We start from the raw sequence: 17,187 nt of genomic DNA, 5'->3' as shown, positions 1-17,187 counted from the left end.
TTTTCATGATTCTGAATCCATTCCAAGCATTAGTTTTGCACAAAAAACACTCCTTGGGTTAAAAACGGCCATAGCCGTCATCACAAATGTGATGAGGTCAGCACATTTTACTTAAAGCATAATGAAATTTAGAAAATATTGCCTTATAATAGGTTATCAATAGGGCCATAGGGTAGATTTTTTATCCTGGCTAGTAGACCTAATGTCCTGTCAAAATCAGTTGAGAAACAAAATAATCCAATTTTGTCCAACCTGAGACGAATGTTTTACTTTATTACTAGACTATGTGGCTCAGAAAACAGATTATATTTTTAAAACTGATCTGCACTGAACAGACAGGGAAAAACGGGACAGTCAGTTTGTTATTTCTCACGTAGCATCTGAAGAAAGACGTCATGTCACCCACCTGTCATAGGCAGATTTGCCACCTTTTGGCGAAAAGTGGGACTTAACCCACCAAAAACCAAAAGATTCCCTGCTCATTTCAAGACACAACAAGGCTCAACAAGAAACACAAATAAAACAAAAATGTGCTACATTTGTGTATTTCACACACTCCCTGACAATGCATGCATGCATGCTGTCATTGCTGTGTGCTGCTAGCCTATGCCAAGTGACTGAAGTCTGTCACTTGGTGATTTATGGTGTTATCTTTCTGGTAAAATCCAAATCCAGTTAACTTAAGAGGATGCATTTGTTAGGGCTTTTGCACAGAAAAGCGGACAACTGCTTACTTGCTTAATATAAGCCCTGTATAAGATACACATTTGTGGGTCATAGAACAAAAAATATATGTATTGTTAAAAATAATATGTTGTATATATATAATACTGTATATATGTATATATACACAGTATATCAAATTAAATAGATAGATGATTGTGTGTTATAGGTATAACTGTGCCAAAATACATAGTTTTCTATGTATTTTGGGGGTTTGGGGGGATTTAACCTCCCAATTGTTTTTGCTCGCGCCGCGATGAAGCCGCCCCCATACCATTTTCCAAATGGAAAAGTTAATCTAACTATACAATCTGATCGCCACTAGTTTCATCTTAAAAAGATATTTGGACAATTGAGTGCATGTAGGCCATGATGGCATCATCATCTTGAGTGAGGGTTACTGCCAGGCAAAAGCCACTATAACCTTGAATCAGCTAATTGCTCTTTTTGTTATATTTTGGCCCCATTAGATTGTATTGGTGAATTTGTGATGGAAGTAATTCTGTTCCCTCTCTGCCTGATGAATGATAGAAAGAAAGTAAGAAAGAAAGAAAGAAAGCTAGGAGTGGAGGTCCAGGCCTAATGCATGTCATTCACATTTTTGGGCCTTGAAATGAAAAAGGTTGTGTGTGTAGAGTTTACTGAGAATAAATAAAAACCAGCTGGATGATGTCACTTGCCTGATACTCAATAGCTGTAGCGAAAAAATGGCCAGCGAGTGTAAATCCAATTGCAAACACCTTAATCAAAATGCTGTCACATTTGCATTATATACGAAAGGTATAAAGCCGATAATCAGATTATTGCAATCCAGGCATGTTAACATAATGAACGAGACCAGCCGATTACAGTGCGCCCTTTAAATGGTCAAATGCAAAGCCATATGAGCATGGATCAGTATCTAAGCACTGACTGAATGTTTCTCATCCGTAGCTGACTGGCTCTATTAAACTAATACAGCTTATCCTGGCAAGACAGAAGACACCCAAGCCTGCTTCCATCTAGCCCCCTCTCTCCATATCCTCCGCTCCCTTCTACACCCCCCCCCCCCCCCCCCTCTCTCTCTCTATCTCTCTCTCTGTATGCTCCCTGGCAGCGAAAGCATCTGCTGCCTGCACCAGCCTGAGCCAGCGGACATAACCCATCCTGGCACCCTGGCATGGGATGAATACAGATGCCTGAGAAACCTGGCCCTGCTGGAGAGGAAAAGACTCGCAGTGGAGACACAATGCATGAAGAGAAAAGAGATAGAGACGTACTATGAGCCAGGAAGGAAAACACGCTGTGTGAGGGCCAGAGGAAGGGACGCACCGGTGACCTCAAATCAAAGATAGAAATTGTATTGTTATTTCCTTTGTTCCCTAAGCCAGCTGCACTCATAGCATTGTTCACAGCAAGCAATAGCAGGCGCTCAGCAGAAACCGTAACAGGAAGATCAATACGAGATAGAGGTTCATAATTACAACTATTGAATTCTGTTTTTTGTTTGTTTGTTTTTACTTTATACATTTGACACTTTATACATCAACCCTGATATGCTGGCGCCATAATAGTTTATTATACAGGAACCAGATATTTGCCCAATAACAATTTAGGCATTTATCAGACATATTTACCCAGGGCGTCTTACAGGTGTGAAATCAGAGTAAGCACTAACAGAGTACAAGCGTTATATAAAAACTTCCATTTACCAAGACAAGTCAACAAACAAAAAAGGAAAAGGTTAAAAAGTCACAAAAGTAAGTGCAAAGGGAACAATGTAGTACTTTTCTGTACACACATGTTAGCGCTCAGCAAGTTTCTTAATTGGCTGCCCATTCCATTTCGATACATTGTGTATGCCAAGGGTCCTAGAAGTACAACCATGGTGTCACCAGAATCAACAGGGTTCATCTTCTGCAGACCATGAAGGTAGACAATCCAGATTTTCAAAATCTCTTGTTTACTATTTACAATTTAGGCATTTAGCAGACACTCTTAATCCAGAGCGACTTAAAGTAAGCAAGAACAAAAAACATGGTAATACATCAAAACATAAAAATAGTCATCATGAATCCTACGTAAGCTTAAGAACTATAACAGTGGAATATCTATCTAAGGAAACTACATGCTATAGAGTGCTATGTCTTACATAAAGTGCTATTTAAGTTACATAAGTTGAACCTATGCATACGCCTGTAGGAGGTCGAGGCTAGTGCAAGTACTAAGGCAAGTGCTATGGGGTAAGATGGAGTCTGAAGAGGTGCGTTTTCAGACTGCGTCAGAAGATTGGGAGTGAATCTGCAGTTCTGATTGCAATGGGAAGTGCATTCCATCGTTTTGGAGCCAGAAGGGAGAAGGTACAGCTTCCCTGCGTCGGCTGATCTGAGCGCTCAGGAGGGTTTGTAGCGTGCGAACAGACTTGCAAGATATGGCGGTGCCGTACCTTTTTTTGCTTTGAATGCCAGCATCAGAGTTTTGTACGGGCAGCGACCCGGTAGCCAATGGAGGGAGCGGAGAAGGGGTGTGACATATGAGAATTTTGGATGGTTAAAAACCAGGGGAGCTGCGGCATTTTGGATCAATTGGAGAGGCCTAACTTGTGCGCATGCCGGTAGGCCAGTAGTGAAGTTTTGACATGACTGGATAAGGAGCTGGGCTGACTCCAGTCCCCCCCACACACACACACGGTGTCGCACACGCACATATAAATGCTTATTGAATTTTCTTTGTGAGTGTTGAGCCATGAACCAGCATTGACCCCTGCATGTACAAAAAAGGGAGCCAAAACCTCCAGACATTTACTGGTCAACCAAATGGCTCCCACAGATTGTGTACCAACGTCCAGGCTGGCCAGTGGCAGATGGCCTAAATGAATGCGTGACTGATGTCACTGTGCTCAGGAAGTCACATTCAACATAAAAGAGAAAGAGAGTTCATTTAACTCTGAGAGTGTAACCAAATGGACCCTTAGGTCCATTTGGTTACATTTGTCTTGGTTACATCTGTACAGTGTACACTCTCAGAGTTTACAGATTTGTAAACTAACACTGATAATTGTATTGTGTGTATGTCCAATACCAGTACCAGTTTACTGTGTACGTCCAATTCCAGTACAGAAAAAATATCGAACCACTATTCCTATATATCGAACCAATAACCAAATTATAACTGAATAATCAAGAAACAAGGTTTTACATATATCTTTTCTTCTATCAATGAATCGAGATGATGATGGTTAATCGGGCAATTAGTCTAACAATAAGTCTGATTAACCACTTAATCTAGTATTATACTTGTACTTGTACATTATACTTGTACAACGGTGGTTGTAAAAATAATGAAAATAGCCAATCTATAAGCTCACAAGTTGTGCGATGTATTGTGAGCTTATAGAACCGCTTTTTTACCATTCAAAATAAATAATTGTTCTTTAATCGTAATCGAGGTTCAGGTTTACATTGTCAAGAGTGAAATTAACACTCAAGGCCCTAAGGACTAGTACACAGCAAAACCCTCTCATGGTTACATTTTTACACTCTCTGGGTTAAATTAATGGTGGTCAGGATTTTACTGTGTGTATAGTCTTTACAAACATCTCTCACCATGCTGCCCGCACCCCCCACCAGCACCCCCTTTCTCTCTGCCCTGCTAGTTCAGTGCAATTAAGCAAATGGGTCATTAATTAATCACCACAGGCAACAGGACACAAGAGGAGTGTTAAGCAGACAGGACAGATAGGACTGCAGTCCTGCAGAGACACACTATATACATACCTTTTGTTTGTTTGTTATTTCAAGCTTTTTAAATCTTTTTAAAAGCCTATAAGTATAAAATAGGGTTAAAGCGGTTCAAACCGATTGTGATGCTCAGTGGGAGGTTGTATTTTTGAACACAATAGCAAAAACTAGCAATAAATAGCAGATCTATAAGCTAACAGCGATGCAACGTGTTGAGCTTGTTGGGCTTTTAGATCGAGTATTTTTGCGTGACACCGTTGTACAGGAAATTATGAAATAGGGCTTATGGTGTCAATCAGACTAATCGATTTAATCAATTATAAAGAATCAATCCAATTTTTGGTATAGGCTACCGGTATACAGACTTTGGGTTATGCGCTGTGTACACAGTATGCTTAGTTAAACTTTAGGATAGGAGGCTGCTCATTTGATCAAGGCTGTGTGTAGCCTGCCCCAGCCTATGTGATTTCTGGTATAGAGGGGCAGGTGCCGGTGAAAACAGCCGGTGGATCCGATTGGTTCACCGATCTGAAACATGTAACATGTAAACATATTTCCCACCCCACGCTGGCTGGGGCCTGGGACCGTAACCGTGACAACAGAGCTGATCCCATAGGCTGGTGCTCCATAACTGTGCATGACCAGGCCCGGTTCTTCCTACAGGCCGACGAAGCAACGGCTTCGAGCGCCATGGGGGAGGGGCGCAAAAAAAAAAAAAAACCCTTTTTTTTTTCTTTTTTTTTAAACTTCTTTTTTTTTTTACTCTGTCCCAACTCTGTCTGCACCGTGTCCCCCCAGTGCCCCCCCAGTGCCTCCCCAGTGCCCCCCCAGTGCCTCCCCAATGGACCCCCAGTGCCTCCACAGTGTCCCCACTGTCCCCCCAGTGCCTCCACAGTGTCTCCTCAATTTTTGGGACAGAGTAAAAAATATATATATATATATATATATATATATTTTTTTTGAGAGGGGGGGGGGGGGGGGGGGGGGGGGGGCGCCACGAAAAATCCTGCTTGGGGCGCCAGATTGCTCAGGACCGGCCCTGTGCATGACTACAGAGCCCATGGCTGCACATGCATGCTCAGTAGCCTCGGTCCCAGGCTTACTCATCTGCGAAGAGAAAAGCCTGGTTACAACCTAAGGCAGAAACACTATCGGCGGAAGTGTCGGTCCAGAACATCCGTCAGATGTATTTCCCCCGGATACAATATTTTCCCGATCAATCACAACACTTGTTTCATTCACGGAGAATGTAAACTAATTTGTAAAGCATTAACGTCATTTCCTTGAGCGGTACTTCCGCCAAAATCCCGCAACTTCCACCCCCCAAAAATGATAGCGTCTACAGCGTAGGTCTTGCCCAGCGTGCATGGTCAGTAACTTCCAAACTCCACAGAATTCACAAAATAAATGGATGCTGTTTGTGGCTGTCTTCCTAGGGCTAATATTCAAGTATGCAAATTCAGATCAATTGTTCAACTCACTGAGGAGAAAAACACAACACAACACAACACAACACAACACAACACAACACAACACAACACAACACAACACAACACAACACAACACAACACAGGCCTGGGCCGTAGCTCAGCGGTCCAGGCACCTTGGCTGGTAATCCAGTCTGGCAGTGTGCTGCGGTCCCCGCCCGATCCCCACCTTTACTGCATGTCACCCCCCCATCTCTCACCCCATTTCCTGTCAGCCTACTGTCTATCCCTCCATAAAGAATATATATAAAATAAAGGCGAAAGCCACAAAAGAAACATAATGAAAAAAAAACACAACACAAACCTTTGACATTTCAGAGAACCGAGCCTCCACTACATCACGAGTCTATGCGAAAAACGAAATGTCAAAGGATAATTAAAAGCAGATTGATCATTGATTTCAGTTTGTCAGGCTCTGGTGAAAGGCAGCTTGGTTGGCAGGAAGTTTTAAACTTGAACAAGAAATGTCCCTCTAGGCTATCGGGCGTTGCAAGAAAGGCTGATGATGTATGTCTTATCTACTGTATCTGATGGCGAGCGGGAGAAACACTGATAGAAGAACGCTGACAAATCCTTCTTTTATAGGAAACACAAATAGGTAAGGCTATTATGCAGTATTCTAAAGAATAGTTTGATTACTACACCCTCGCTCTTGGATGTTTGAGGATGCCATGCTGAGGCATCACTCTGAGAGAGGGCCAGTTGCATCCAGTCCACATGCATTTTGCACAGTGCATGCACTTCTCATTTAATACAACCCATTTCCAAAGTGAATCTGTCATATCAGAGGGCAGCTACGAATCAATTCAAGACCCACAAAGCTGGAAAATCCATTAAAAGGGGTGTGATCCCTTCACATACGCACACAGATACACACAAGCATGCGCACATGCACGTGCATGCTGCACACATAGTAGATTTGGTCTGTCTCGAAACAGCGTGAGGCATCAATGAATAGTGCAACCCAGAGGGTGACAAAATGGTGATTAATGTTTAGGAAAAACATTATAAGCAGCCTAAAATATGCACCGCCTTCATTTCAGCTCTTCAAGCCATCGATCATCCCCATAAGCAGCATAACTAGTCAACAAGTTACCTTAATGCAATGTCAGCATCTCTCCAGAAGATGGCAGACTTGACTTCAAATCATAAATAGGAGGGCAAGGGCAGGTGAAATAAATATAAATAAATTCTGACCAAATTCTGACATTCAACAGGAGAAAACTTTTTATTATCATGAATTAATCATTCATGAAAGGCCTGTAATCCTGTGACATCACTTCCTTCAACTTGACCATTCAGTCCCACTTCTTGTAGAAAACCTGCAAGGAGGAGAGTGGAGGTACATCTTCCTTACAGCACGTGACATCCCTTCATTCTCCATTCCTTCCTGCTCTCTCATCTTGTTGTCTGTTAGCAGGAAGGAGAGAGAGGCCGGGGGTCAGCTGACATAGAGGCCCAGGGGGTGGGGTGGGGGGTGTTAGCAAAAATTACACAGGAAGAGAGGTGTTGTTCCTCTTTGGTTTGTCGGTTTTTAGTCGCACTCGGCACCAACTGATCTGCCTGAGTTACAGCGCCAGGAAGGAAGGGGCCACCGACGCACTGGGTCTCACACAGGAGGCCCACTACTGCGTGTGAGGGAGACAGTTGTGCCTATTCAACATCTAGAGTTAGGGTTGCCACCCGTCCCTTAAAATACAGAATCATCCCTTATTGGAGAATTAAATGATGCGTCCCTTATTGAACCAATAAGGAACACAGTTTGTTCCTTATTTTCCTAAATAGCCTCTACACGTCAACACTGAATTTAACAATAATGAACAAAACAAAACACAGGCAATATTAAAGTCAGCACAATTGTTCTAGCAGGAGGCACACAGTTCCTAAAGTAGCCTAAACCAGTGGTTCCCAAAGTGGGGTCCGGGGACCCCCAGGGGTCTTTGAGGGAGTTCTCTGAGAGTGTACAAATGGATCCAAATGGACCCTCAGAGTTAAATTAACATTGATTTTACAATATGAATTGGGGGCCCAGAGATAGAAATGGCATTAAATGGGGGTCCGTAGACTAATGCATGTCAAACTGGTACTTGAAATTAAATGGGTTCGGGGAGTGAGGCCAAGTAGTAGCCTGACCAGTTTGTTTTGGGAAGTCTGGAGCCTTGTTTTAAGGGCCTTTGAGGTGCTGTGGTACCGTCCAGGAGTTGCATGCATAGTCGAGGAAACCTTGTACGAGGGCTCCTGTTAGGGTCTTCAAGGTGTTTTTGTTGACCAGTGAGGAGATCCTGTATAGGAATCTTGTTCTTTGGTTGACTTTTTTGATTACGTTGGTGGCCATTTTATCACCATGATGGAACCTAGGTAGGTAATTTCATCTTTTCGTGTTCTTCATGACCCAAACATCCAGTAAGGGCGAAATACATTTGACCGATTCGGTATGGGACCTTATATTATTTATCATCTTATTTATCCGTGTTTTTACAAGATGTCATGTCAGTAGTATTTCTAATACCTGCCCAATAGCCCACATCTTGGCTGCTGATGTGGGGATAGGTTAGCCTGCTATTTCAGTAGACTATTATAGTTGATTGTTTAATAATGTTGAGTTTTAAAGTCTAATATAAATATAAATCAATATAATTAAATATTGTGCCCATTTAAAGAACCACTCGGATTCACAATCAGAACTCTTTATGTTGTTATGCTCATTTGGAAAACAAAATTCTACTTCAAAAGTTGTGGATAGCATTAACAATAAGTTGAAGGGAAACTTCAACGTATTGCTTCAACTTATTGCTTCAACTTATTGCTTCAACCTATTGCTTCAACCTATTGCCGGCCTTGCCGCACACGCCTGCGCCACAAGGCCGTGGCAGGCATAAAGAGTGTCCCTTATTTCAAGATCTCAAAGGTGGCAACCCTATCTAGAGTGGAGCTTCATCATGTCATCTGGTATTTAGTCAGAAATTACTATGGATAATAGCCCCTCTGCGCTGCCAATAGACTCGAACACTGCAGAGAACAACAACATTATTTCTCTCTATAGGGCCCTGTACATTTCATTAACTTCATCATCAAGGATGATCTAAATGTCTGCTTACCAAAGCATTCCATTTAATATTCTGACAGTGCCGCTGGCGTCAGAACAAGAAATGTTTTATGAACTACTTTATATTGACTAAAATGATTCATTTGGTTGTGCCCCTGCACTTCTGTAATCAAATTGCTTCCCTTCATTAGGGAGATTACTCGGCGGGCCAGAGACAAGAGGGCGCAGGACCAGAACGACTAGCCTACTGTAATTTCATTATAAAGGTTTTCTTGATCTGACACTACACACACAGAAGCAGGGATCACAGAACACTTTCTTTCTCTTTCATACACACATAGAGGTTTACACATAACATAGCCTAAATAGTATTTATGTCTCCAAAAAAATGACATTTATTTAGTAAAGATAAAGATGACCAGTAGAATAAAACTAGTGAAGCCAAAGCAGTTGCCATGGTGAGTACAGGACAATACTTTACACTCTGTATTCATGCAATAAACTGCTCTAGTTCCTTTGTGGTCAATGATAGGATACCACGACTGGCCTTTCTGTCTAAGCAGCAGACTGACACATCCATTTCAGTTAATCACTGTCTCCACCGGGTGGTGCTGCAACCTTATAATCTAACATTCACTGAAAGGAACTGAGCGTGCCTTTCTGGTTAATGAAACAAGGCCCCACTTCCTCTATTTTGTGTTTGCTTTCACTGGGCCACATGACATAGAAACCAAACAAACCAAACAGCCGCGCCCACACATGCCCCCACTGATGCTAATGCATAAAATGAAATTGAAGGTCAATTCGGGGAATCGGGTATGAGTGCACACGGCCATCTGTAAATGAAATGTATGTAGGCTATAAATGAAAACATTCCGACTCAATTTTCTCCTTCAACAGCCTCTATAAATCAGATGAAGTAGCAAACATGTCATCTCTAGCCCAGTTCACCATGTGGGTAGTTAGTTGCTTATCGATTCTCTGCCTCAATCCCTGTGTTACAGTACCTGCACTGCGACCTGTGACCTCTGAACGCTGTGTAAGCAGCCTGTAACATACACCGAGCTGAAGGCAGAGCAGGGAATACCATGAAGGGGAGGGGAGGGGGGGGCGGCAGGCTCCTTAATTGGGCCACGTGTGGGACCTCCACCCAGATAGCCTTTCAATCCTTTCTGTATTTTCCTTAACACCCTGCCCTAGAGAGGTGCTTTCACGTGGATCACCAAACTCAAACAGTCGCCGGAGGACTCCTTGAAACCTAAGACTGCTAGCAATATAGTCACGAGTGTGCAGTATGTGTGTCACTCACACACACACACCCACACCCACACACACACACACACACACACACACACACACACACACCCACATACACACACACACAATAGGTAGGAGAATGGGGAAGAGGCCAAGTAAAGGCAAGATAAGGTGTATAAGAAAAGAGTTGTTTAGAGGTGAGAGAGAAACATATGCAGTCCATTGGCTCGATAGTCACATTGCCATTCTGCAGTTTGCTGCTATTAAGCTGCCTATATTGGCTCCATCCTTAGGGGGTCATCTGTCCTCTCTACAGCCTCACATTATAGGCCTGTCTTGGCCGTGTTAGTTTAGTTCAGTTTAGTTTAGTTGAAAAGTATGAACATACAGTTCAAACCTGGATTTATATCCATTACCATTAAGTGGTCCTCATACACACAACAATTATATATTGTATACTGTATATGTTTCTTTTCCCTTTTTACCTCCATTTTGATGAATTCCTGTACTGTTCTTTGTCTATATAGAAGTGTCTATTTGTACGTCTCTAAATGTTTTGATGAATTGAACATGGTGGACCCTGTTGTAAACAAGTGTAATGCTTAATTGGGTCGTCCACTCACAGTTAACAGCCTTTGTATTGAGTTTGTGCTTGAAATGTACTGTAATTCTGCAAACTGTTAATACAATTTTCAATCAATCAAAAAAAAATTGAACACATATAATCGACTCATCTACAATGAACCAGTAAGACGCCCTGAGGGCGTGTGCACGCATCCACCTGGGGGACGACAGACTGCTGGGCGAGCGCTGGCGCTTTGGCATGGGGGGGTCAGATCAACATATGGAATTAATTCTGTACTGGCCATATATGGAGTGTGTCTTGACGTGTACAGGTTTGATGAGGTCAGATCAACATGATGAATGTCAGAACAGGAAGGACGGGTGGGGATGGATCAACATTATGGAATGTCAGAACAGGTCAGATCCATATATGGAGATCTAAGGGTTTGAGTTTGAGGTCAGATGTAGAGTTGCTGGCCGGCTCCATATATGCAGATCTAGGTGATGATCCAGTCTTCTCCATGTATGGTTATCCAGGGTTAGAAGATGTCAGTGTCGTGATCTTCATAAATGGAGATGGCCATATATGGTGGAGTGATGTGTCACAAGGCGCGATGTCACGAGGCGTGACCATATATGGAGGCATGATGTCACAAAGTGTGACCATGTATATATGGAGGCATGATGTCACGAGACATGACCATATATGGAGGTATGACGTGACACACGGAAATTCCTACGGCGCAATACACACATTTGCAAACAATACACGTAATACAAACAAACAAAACAGCCAAAAATATAATATACTACCTATATTATACTGGAACCTTTTCCAGTAACCAGGTCCTATCAAATATAATATACTACCTATATTATACTGGAACCTTTTCCAGTAACCAGGTCCTATCAAATATAATATACTACCTATATTATACAGGATCCTTTTCCAGTAACCAGGTCCTATCAAATATAATATACTACCTATATTATACATGATCCTTTTCCAGTAACCAGGTCCTATCAAATATAATATACTACCTATATTATACTGGAACCTTTTCCAGTAACCAGGTCCTATCAAATATAATATACTACCTATATTATACTGGAACCTTTTCCAGTAACCAGGTCCTATCAAATATAATATACTACCTATATTATACTGGAACCTTTTCCAGTAACCAGGTCCTATCAAATATAATATACTACCTATATTATACTGGAACCTTTTCCAGTAACCAGGTCCTATCAAATATAATATACTACCTATATTATACTGGAACCTTTTCCAGTAACCAGGTCCTATCAAAGTCAGGATGTGAGTAGCCTCAGAAACCCAGACGTTTTTATTTCCTGCAGGGAGAGGTCTGGTTCCCTCACAGGTAATTACAGACTCGCTCATCCCCAGCAGTCAAGAGGATATTGTTGCACTTTGAAATCCTAAGTGATAATTTAATTCTGAGAGCTAGTGCATGTATGTATGAATGTAACCAAATGGAATAAGGGTCCATTTCTACTTCACCCGTGTGAAGTGAGGGGCTCTTATCAATCATTATACAAGTTATATGAAATGTAAAATGACAACTGAATTTATGATATATATATATAAGCCCCGAGCTGAATTAAAACAGTTGCACTGTGTTTGAAAGGCGATTAGCTCGTCCACATATGACGTCAATTATCCTTTCATTGTCAATGGCATTTAATGTTTGTGTTGCCACAAAAATCTGATTTGTTCAGACACATGACGTAAATTCTCCTTTCATTGTCCATGGTAAATGTGACACGTGTTGTGACGAAAAGCTGTATATAGGAGGGGTTAGCGCCCCTCAATCATTGATAGGGACAGTACGTGTTTCCCCTATCATTGCAAGTCAAGTCCATTTTATTTTACTACCAAATCACATGGCACTTTCAGACCATAGTCCTTAAATTTAAATTAATGACACACAATATGATGTTATCTAATTTATGTGCTTTACCGGACAATGTTTTATTCAATTTCATTTGGGAATCTATTAGATTATTCCCAAGACTGTCAAAAACAAGGATGCACATTCTGTAACTACTCCTGAAATATACAGCTGAGCGCAATAGTGTTAGGGGAACAATATCTTTTTGAGTAGGCAACAGGCATAGATTACACAAGTTAAAGGTCCAAGGATGTACGATAGACCTACTTGGGGAGTTGGTAGCATCGTTTGTAGAAGACAGTTGAATTTTCATACAAATGCATGTACGTTTGTTTGTCCTCATATCGAGGGATTTATTGCATTCTAATAAGCATCAATGTGATTCAATACAGCAAGTTGGACTGATCGTCATGGAGCAATTCAAGACTCCTGAAATCTGTACATACAGGAAATTGATTCAATATAGAAAAATACATTCATTGTTTATCATTATCATCACAGTAGATAACTGAATTAGAGAGCTTCGCCGTTAGAGATTAGACAAATCTTAGGAGACCTCTGAAATCGTTTATATTATGTAAAGTTGTTTGCTCAGACAGAGGTAGACCTTACGGGCGGATTGTACTGCATTCAAGGTAATCCAAAGAGAAAGATATCCTTTTTCTCACGTCCTATATTGGTTGCTTAGACGAGCAGTGGTTCTCAGGATGGGGTCTGCGGACCACACTTGAGAACCTCTGGTGTTGAGACCCAAATAATGGACCATTGGAGATCGAGTCAGTCTCACGTTATAAATAACCCTTCAATCACATGCCCTATCACATACACCCACGATCTGAATGAAACAACTAAGTGGCCTATTTAAGCAGACTGACGCTCATTCTATATGTTCAACAACATACTCTCTCCACTACCACTACTGCCAGCTCACCAGTGACCAAACTCCCAGCCGGTAACCAGAACGGTCGGTACAACAACCTATGGTAGTCGCCGGTACCCTTTTTTTAACTGAGCGCTCGGCCCCAGCCGTTCTTGCATTCTTGTAATCGTTTTACTGAGGTTAAGGTTAGGAATAAATTTAGGGTTAGGTTGGTATAGTTTTACCGAGGTTACGTTTCCATATATTCATTATAATCTTCTTATAATCTTATGTCAGCATGTCACTCAATGCAGGTTCATATGTATATTATAATGTTACTTTAATAACTACCGGTACGCATCTTTAATGTCTACCCTATTGGGGTTGGGGTTCATATTATAATGTCTATGTAATAACTGTGTATCTTGCCTCCGTGTCAATCATGCTTGTGCAGATTGGTTCTGGTGCATCACAGGAGTCGAGCCACACCTCCAAATACAATGCATGATATCACTGCAATAAATGTTTTTCATCTCAATGAGTGTCCTGACTGTATCCCATTAACTATTCATGAACAGAAATAAGTTCATTATTCATATATCAATACCTCAATGTCATATTGATTTGAACAAATCAAAACAAAAATAAACACATAAAGGAAGAATTATCCCCTGTTCAGCAGTCAATGTGCTTTATATATACTCTTTCATACACAATTGTCATGGAGCACTTAATGTAATTTATTGCATTGTCACTTTTGCCTGTGACTTTTTTAATAGGCCCATCGTTCTTTATTTACAGGCTTTGGTTAATGGATCGTAAGTAAAGCACGTCATGACCTGGAATACGTCATTCATTCCTCCCAGTGCTATGCAGCCTTTCCAGTTTTGTTGGGTGTTTATAATTCTTGGATTAAAGAGCAATTGTACTGGAGTGGAGTGATTTTATTTTTTTAAGGTCTTAAGTTACATGATCAAGGGAAAATGCAAAGTCAAAGTGATTCTTTTTCTTATGGGAATTGCACCTAGTTTAGGTTACTTAGCTTGCTAGTGTTGTATCATGTGGCTATGTCAACATTCAATACTCTGCTATACTTTCTCCAAGAACACTGAAAAAGTTTCTGGTAGAGTGAACATTCTGAATGAATAGAAAATAAAAAATCTTCTGGCACTGGTATTAGTATGTGCAGGCCATCTGAGTGCCACTTTCAGAACACACCCAACAATAAGAAACTTTGCATCTGAGGAAATGTCATGAAAATGTCATGACGTACTACTAGGAAACAGTCAGCCTTATGTTTTTACACTCATAGTTAAATGAACACAGGATTTTACTGTGTATGAGCTGAAGAATTTAAAGACTCGTAATTCCTTACATTTTAAACTAGCATGCCTGATTTGCAAGACGGACATTATTTGCAGCTGATTTCATTCTGCCAGACAATAACAATCTACGCCCCCCAAAAACAGTGAATACATTTGAAAGCCTGTGATGTGGTTTACAGCTGTTGCCTTTGGTCCTGTAAGTCTCCCTCAAAGCCTCTGTTGTCATAGTGATGCGGGTGTCTCCTGGGGTCAGGGGTTGGTGGGTCAGTCAGTGGCACCTCATACAGGGGCTCCCCTCCCGACACTGTAACCACAGTGACATCTAGTGGTGACGAGGACGAGTTGACCTCCTGCTTCTCCTCCTCCGGTTCCACTCCCAGGGCCTTGAGGATGTCGCACTTGCACATGGGGCAGGTCCTCTTCTCCAGCAGCCATGGCTCGATGCAGGCCTTGTGAAAGATGTGTCCGCACGTCAGTACCGTCACCACCTCCCCCGCCTTGTAGCCGTCGATGCAAATAGCACAGGTGTGAAGGTCTGACGCCGTCTCCTCGTCCCCTCTCTTCATGGTTCGGACCTCCAGCTGGCGGATCGCTTTCTTCGCCTCATTCTTCAGCCTCCGGTCGGCGTTCCTCTGCACCCGCATATTGTGGAGCCGGTGGGCAGAGATGAACACAAAGTAGGCGATAGATGCGGCGGTTACAATGAAGAAGGCGATGGACAGGAAGTATAGCCAATACGTGTCCATCCAGGGTCCGTGGGCGCTGCCGGGCTCAATGACCATCCTAACTTCAAGGCCCCTTTTCACCAAGTTCACGATCTCCATGCCTGGAATGTTACCGATCATGATGGCTACAATACCGGTAGCGTCAGAATGTGCCATGTTCGTTGTCCTGTTCCCAGTCCCGTCCTCATTGTACACCACCACGGCAGCCGCTCCCTGCCGCTTGGCGGCATTTATTTTCTCGCTGAAGGTGCAGTTACCCCTCTTGATCAGAGCAATCCATGGGGGTGAGCTGGCATTGCGGTTGTTGAAGGGTTCTTGGCCACAGCCCATGGGGTCCGAGCTCGGCAATGTCACAATGCCCGCCTCTCCCTGCAGGGGAGAGTTACGGCCATACAGTCCACATTCACAGTATCGGTTCACAGTCTGATTGCTCAGGTTGTCGTAAAAGCTGATATCCACCAAGGCAGTCCAGAACAACAGGGCTGTTGAACGCTGAACAAGCCCCAAAAAACACACCAACAGAAGATATAGCTCTGTCTTCTTAGCCATGTCAGTGCTCTCTTCCTCAGCACAACAACATGAAGCAGTCTATTGGGGTTTCTTTGGCTTGCAGGAGTAGTCCCTTGTCAATTCCAGTTCCTGTTTGTCTGCTCCACAGCGATCTGACTGTGCTGCTCAGTTTCACTCTACCTGCTGTCAACGGTAATCTGATATGAGCCTTTGGTAACATAACACGGACTTTGCGTCAGCCACTCACCTCCCCTTATCTGCCTGAACCTTGAACACTGAGCACTCCTCTCTCTGAGAGGGCAGGGTGCTGGAATTTAACAAGTTGAAGTACACAAAACACATAAAGTTCCCGACAGCCAAGGCACAGCATACAATAACGGACAGATAAGAAATTGATAAGGACAATTTCATGGGCATAGGTCAGAAAGACAAAGAGTAGCTCAACTCAAGTGAAACAAATAAAAGCTGTTTACTTTTCCATTTGTCATGATGAGAAGAAAGAAACTCTTCCTGTTTTTCAGGTTTAGCTGGTTCCTCCTTGCTTTCTCCTCCCCTCTTTTACAGTGACTGTCATAAACACCAGCTGAGAGATGCAGTTAAATGGATTCAAAGTGCACAATGCAACAAGTGCAGTACTTCCCCCGTAGTACTACAGACCAATACGCACATTATCCTAAAAAGAGAAAGAGTTAGTTTACCCTGGCCTGTATGGACAGAAATATATCAAACTGCGCCTGTATACTACTGTAACAAAATACACTGATGTGCACTTGCCAACTTGCCATTGTACTTTGTCACACAAGTGACCCCCCCCCCTCCCCCAGCACGAACGCACGTGTACTTTTTATTTGCATTGTAATCTCCATAGGGGGATTTTAGATCGCCTCATATAAGAACTGTGTTTGAAAAATAAACCGATCACCCCGGCCTTTTCACTCATATGGATATGAAGCATCGACTGAAGGTGGAAATGTACAAATATACCCAAAGAGTAACAAAATAAGCGTTAGAAACGAGTCAAACAACCCAGAGACTACATTTCCGGGTAGGCGGGTG

General features: G+C 42.3%; 1 protein-coding gene across 1 annotated transcript; it reads right to left on the bottom strand.

Annotated features, from left to right (window-relative positions):
- Window positions 1-13,018: 13,018 nt before the first annotated feature.
- Window positions 13,019-16,552, bottom strand: LOC306920122 (E3 ubiquitin-protein ligase RNF128-like). The gene has a single exon (XM_079496750.1). It carries the CDS (start codon window positions 16,168-16,170, stop codon window positions 15,070-15,072), a length of 1,101 nt encoding a protein of 366 aa, XP_079352876.1. The 5' UTR covers window positions 16,171-16,552; the 3' UTR covers window positions 13,019-15,069.
- Window positions 16,553-17,187: the final 635 nt, after the last annotated feature.

Source organism: Electrona antarctica, assembly GCF_951216825.1.
Source record: "Electrona antarctica genome assembly, chromosome: 3".
In the NCBI taxonomy this organism is placed as follows: domain Eukaryota; kingdom Metazoa; phylum Chordata; class Actinopteri; order Myctophiformes; family Myctophidae; genus Electrona; species Electrona antarctica.
The sequence above is the reverse complement of the archived record's forward strand: the minus strand, read 5'-3'. Positions and strand labels throughout refer to the sequence as shown.

What these genes read in the sequence shown, in the direction of transcription:
- LOC306920122 (XM_079496750.1), bottom strand. Translation starts at nt 16,170, where the DNA reads ATGGCTAAGAAGACAGAGCTATATCTTCTGTTGGTGTGTTTTTTGGGG.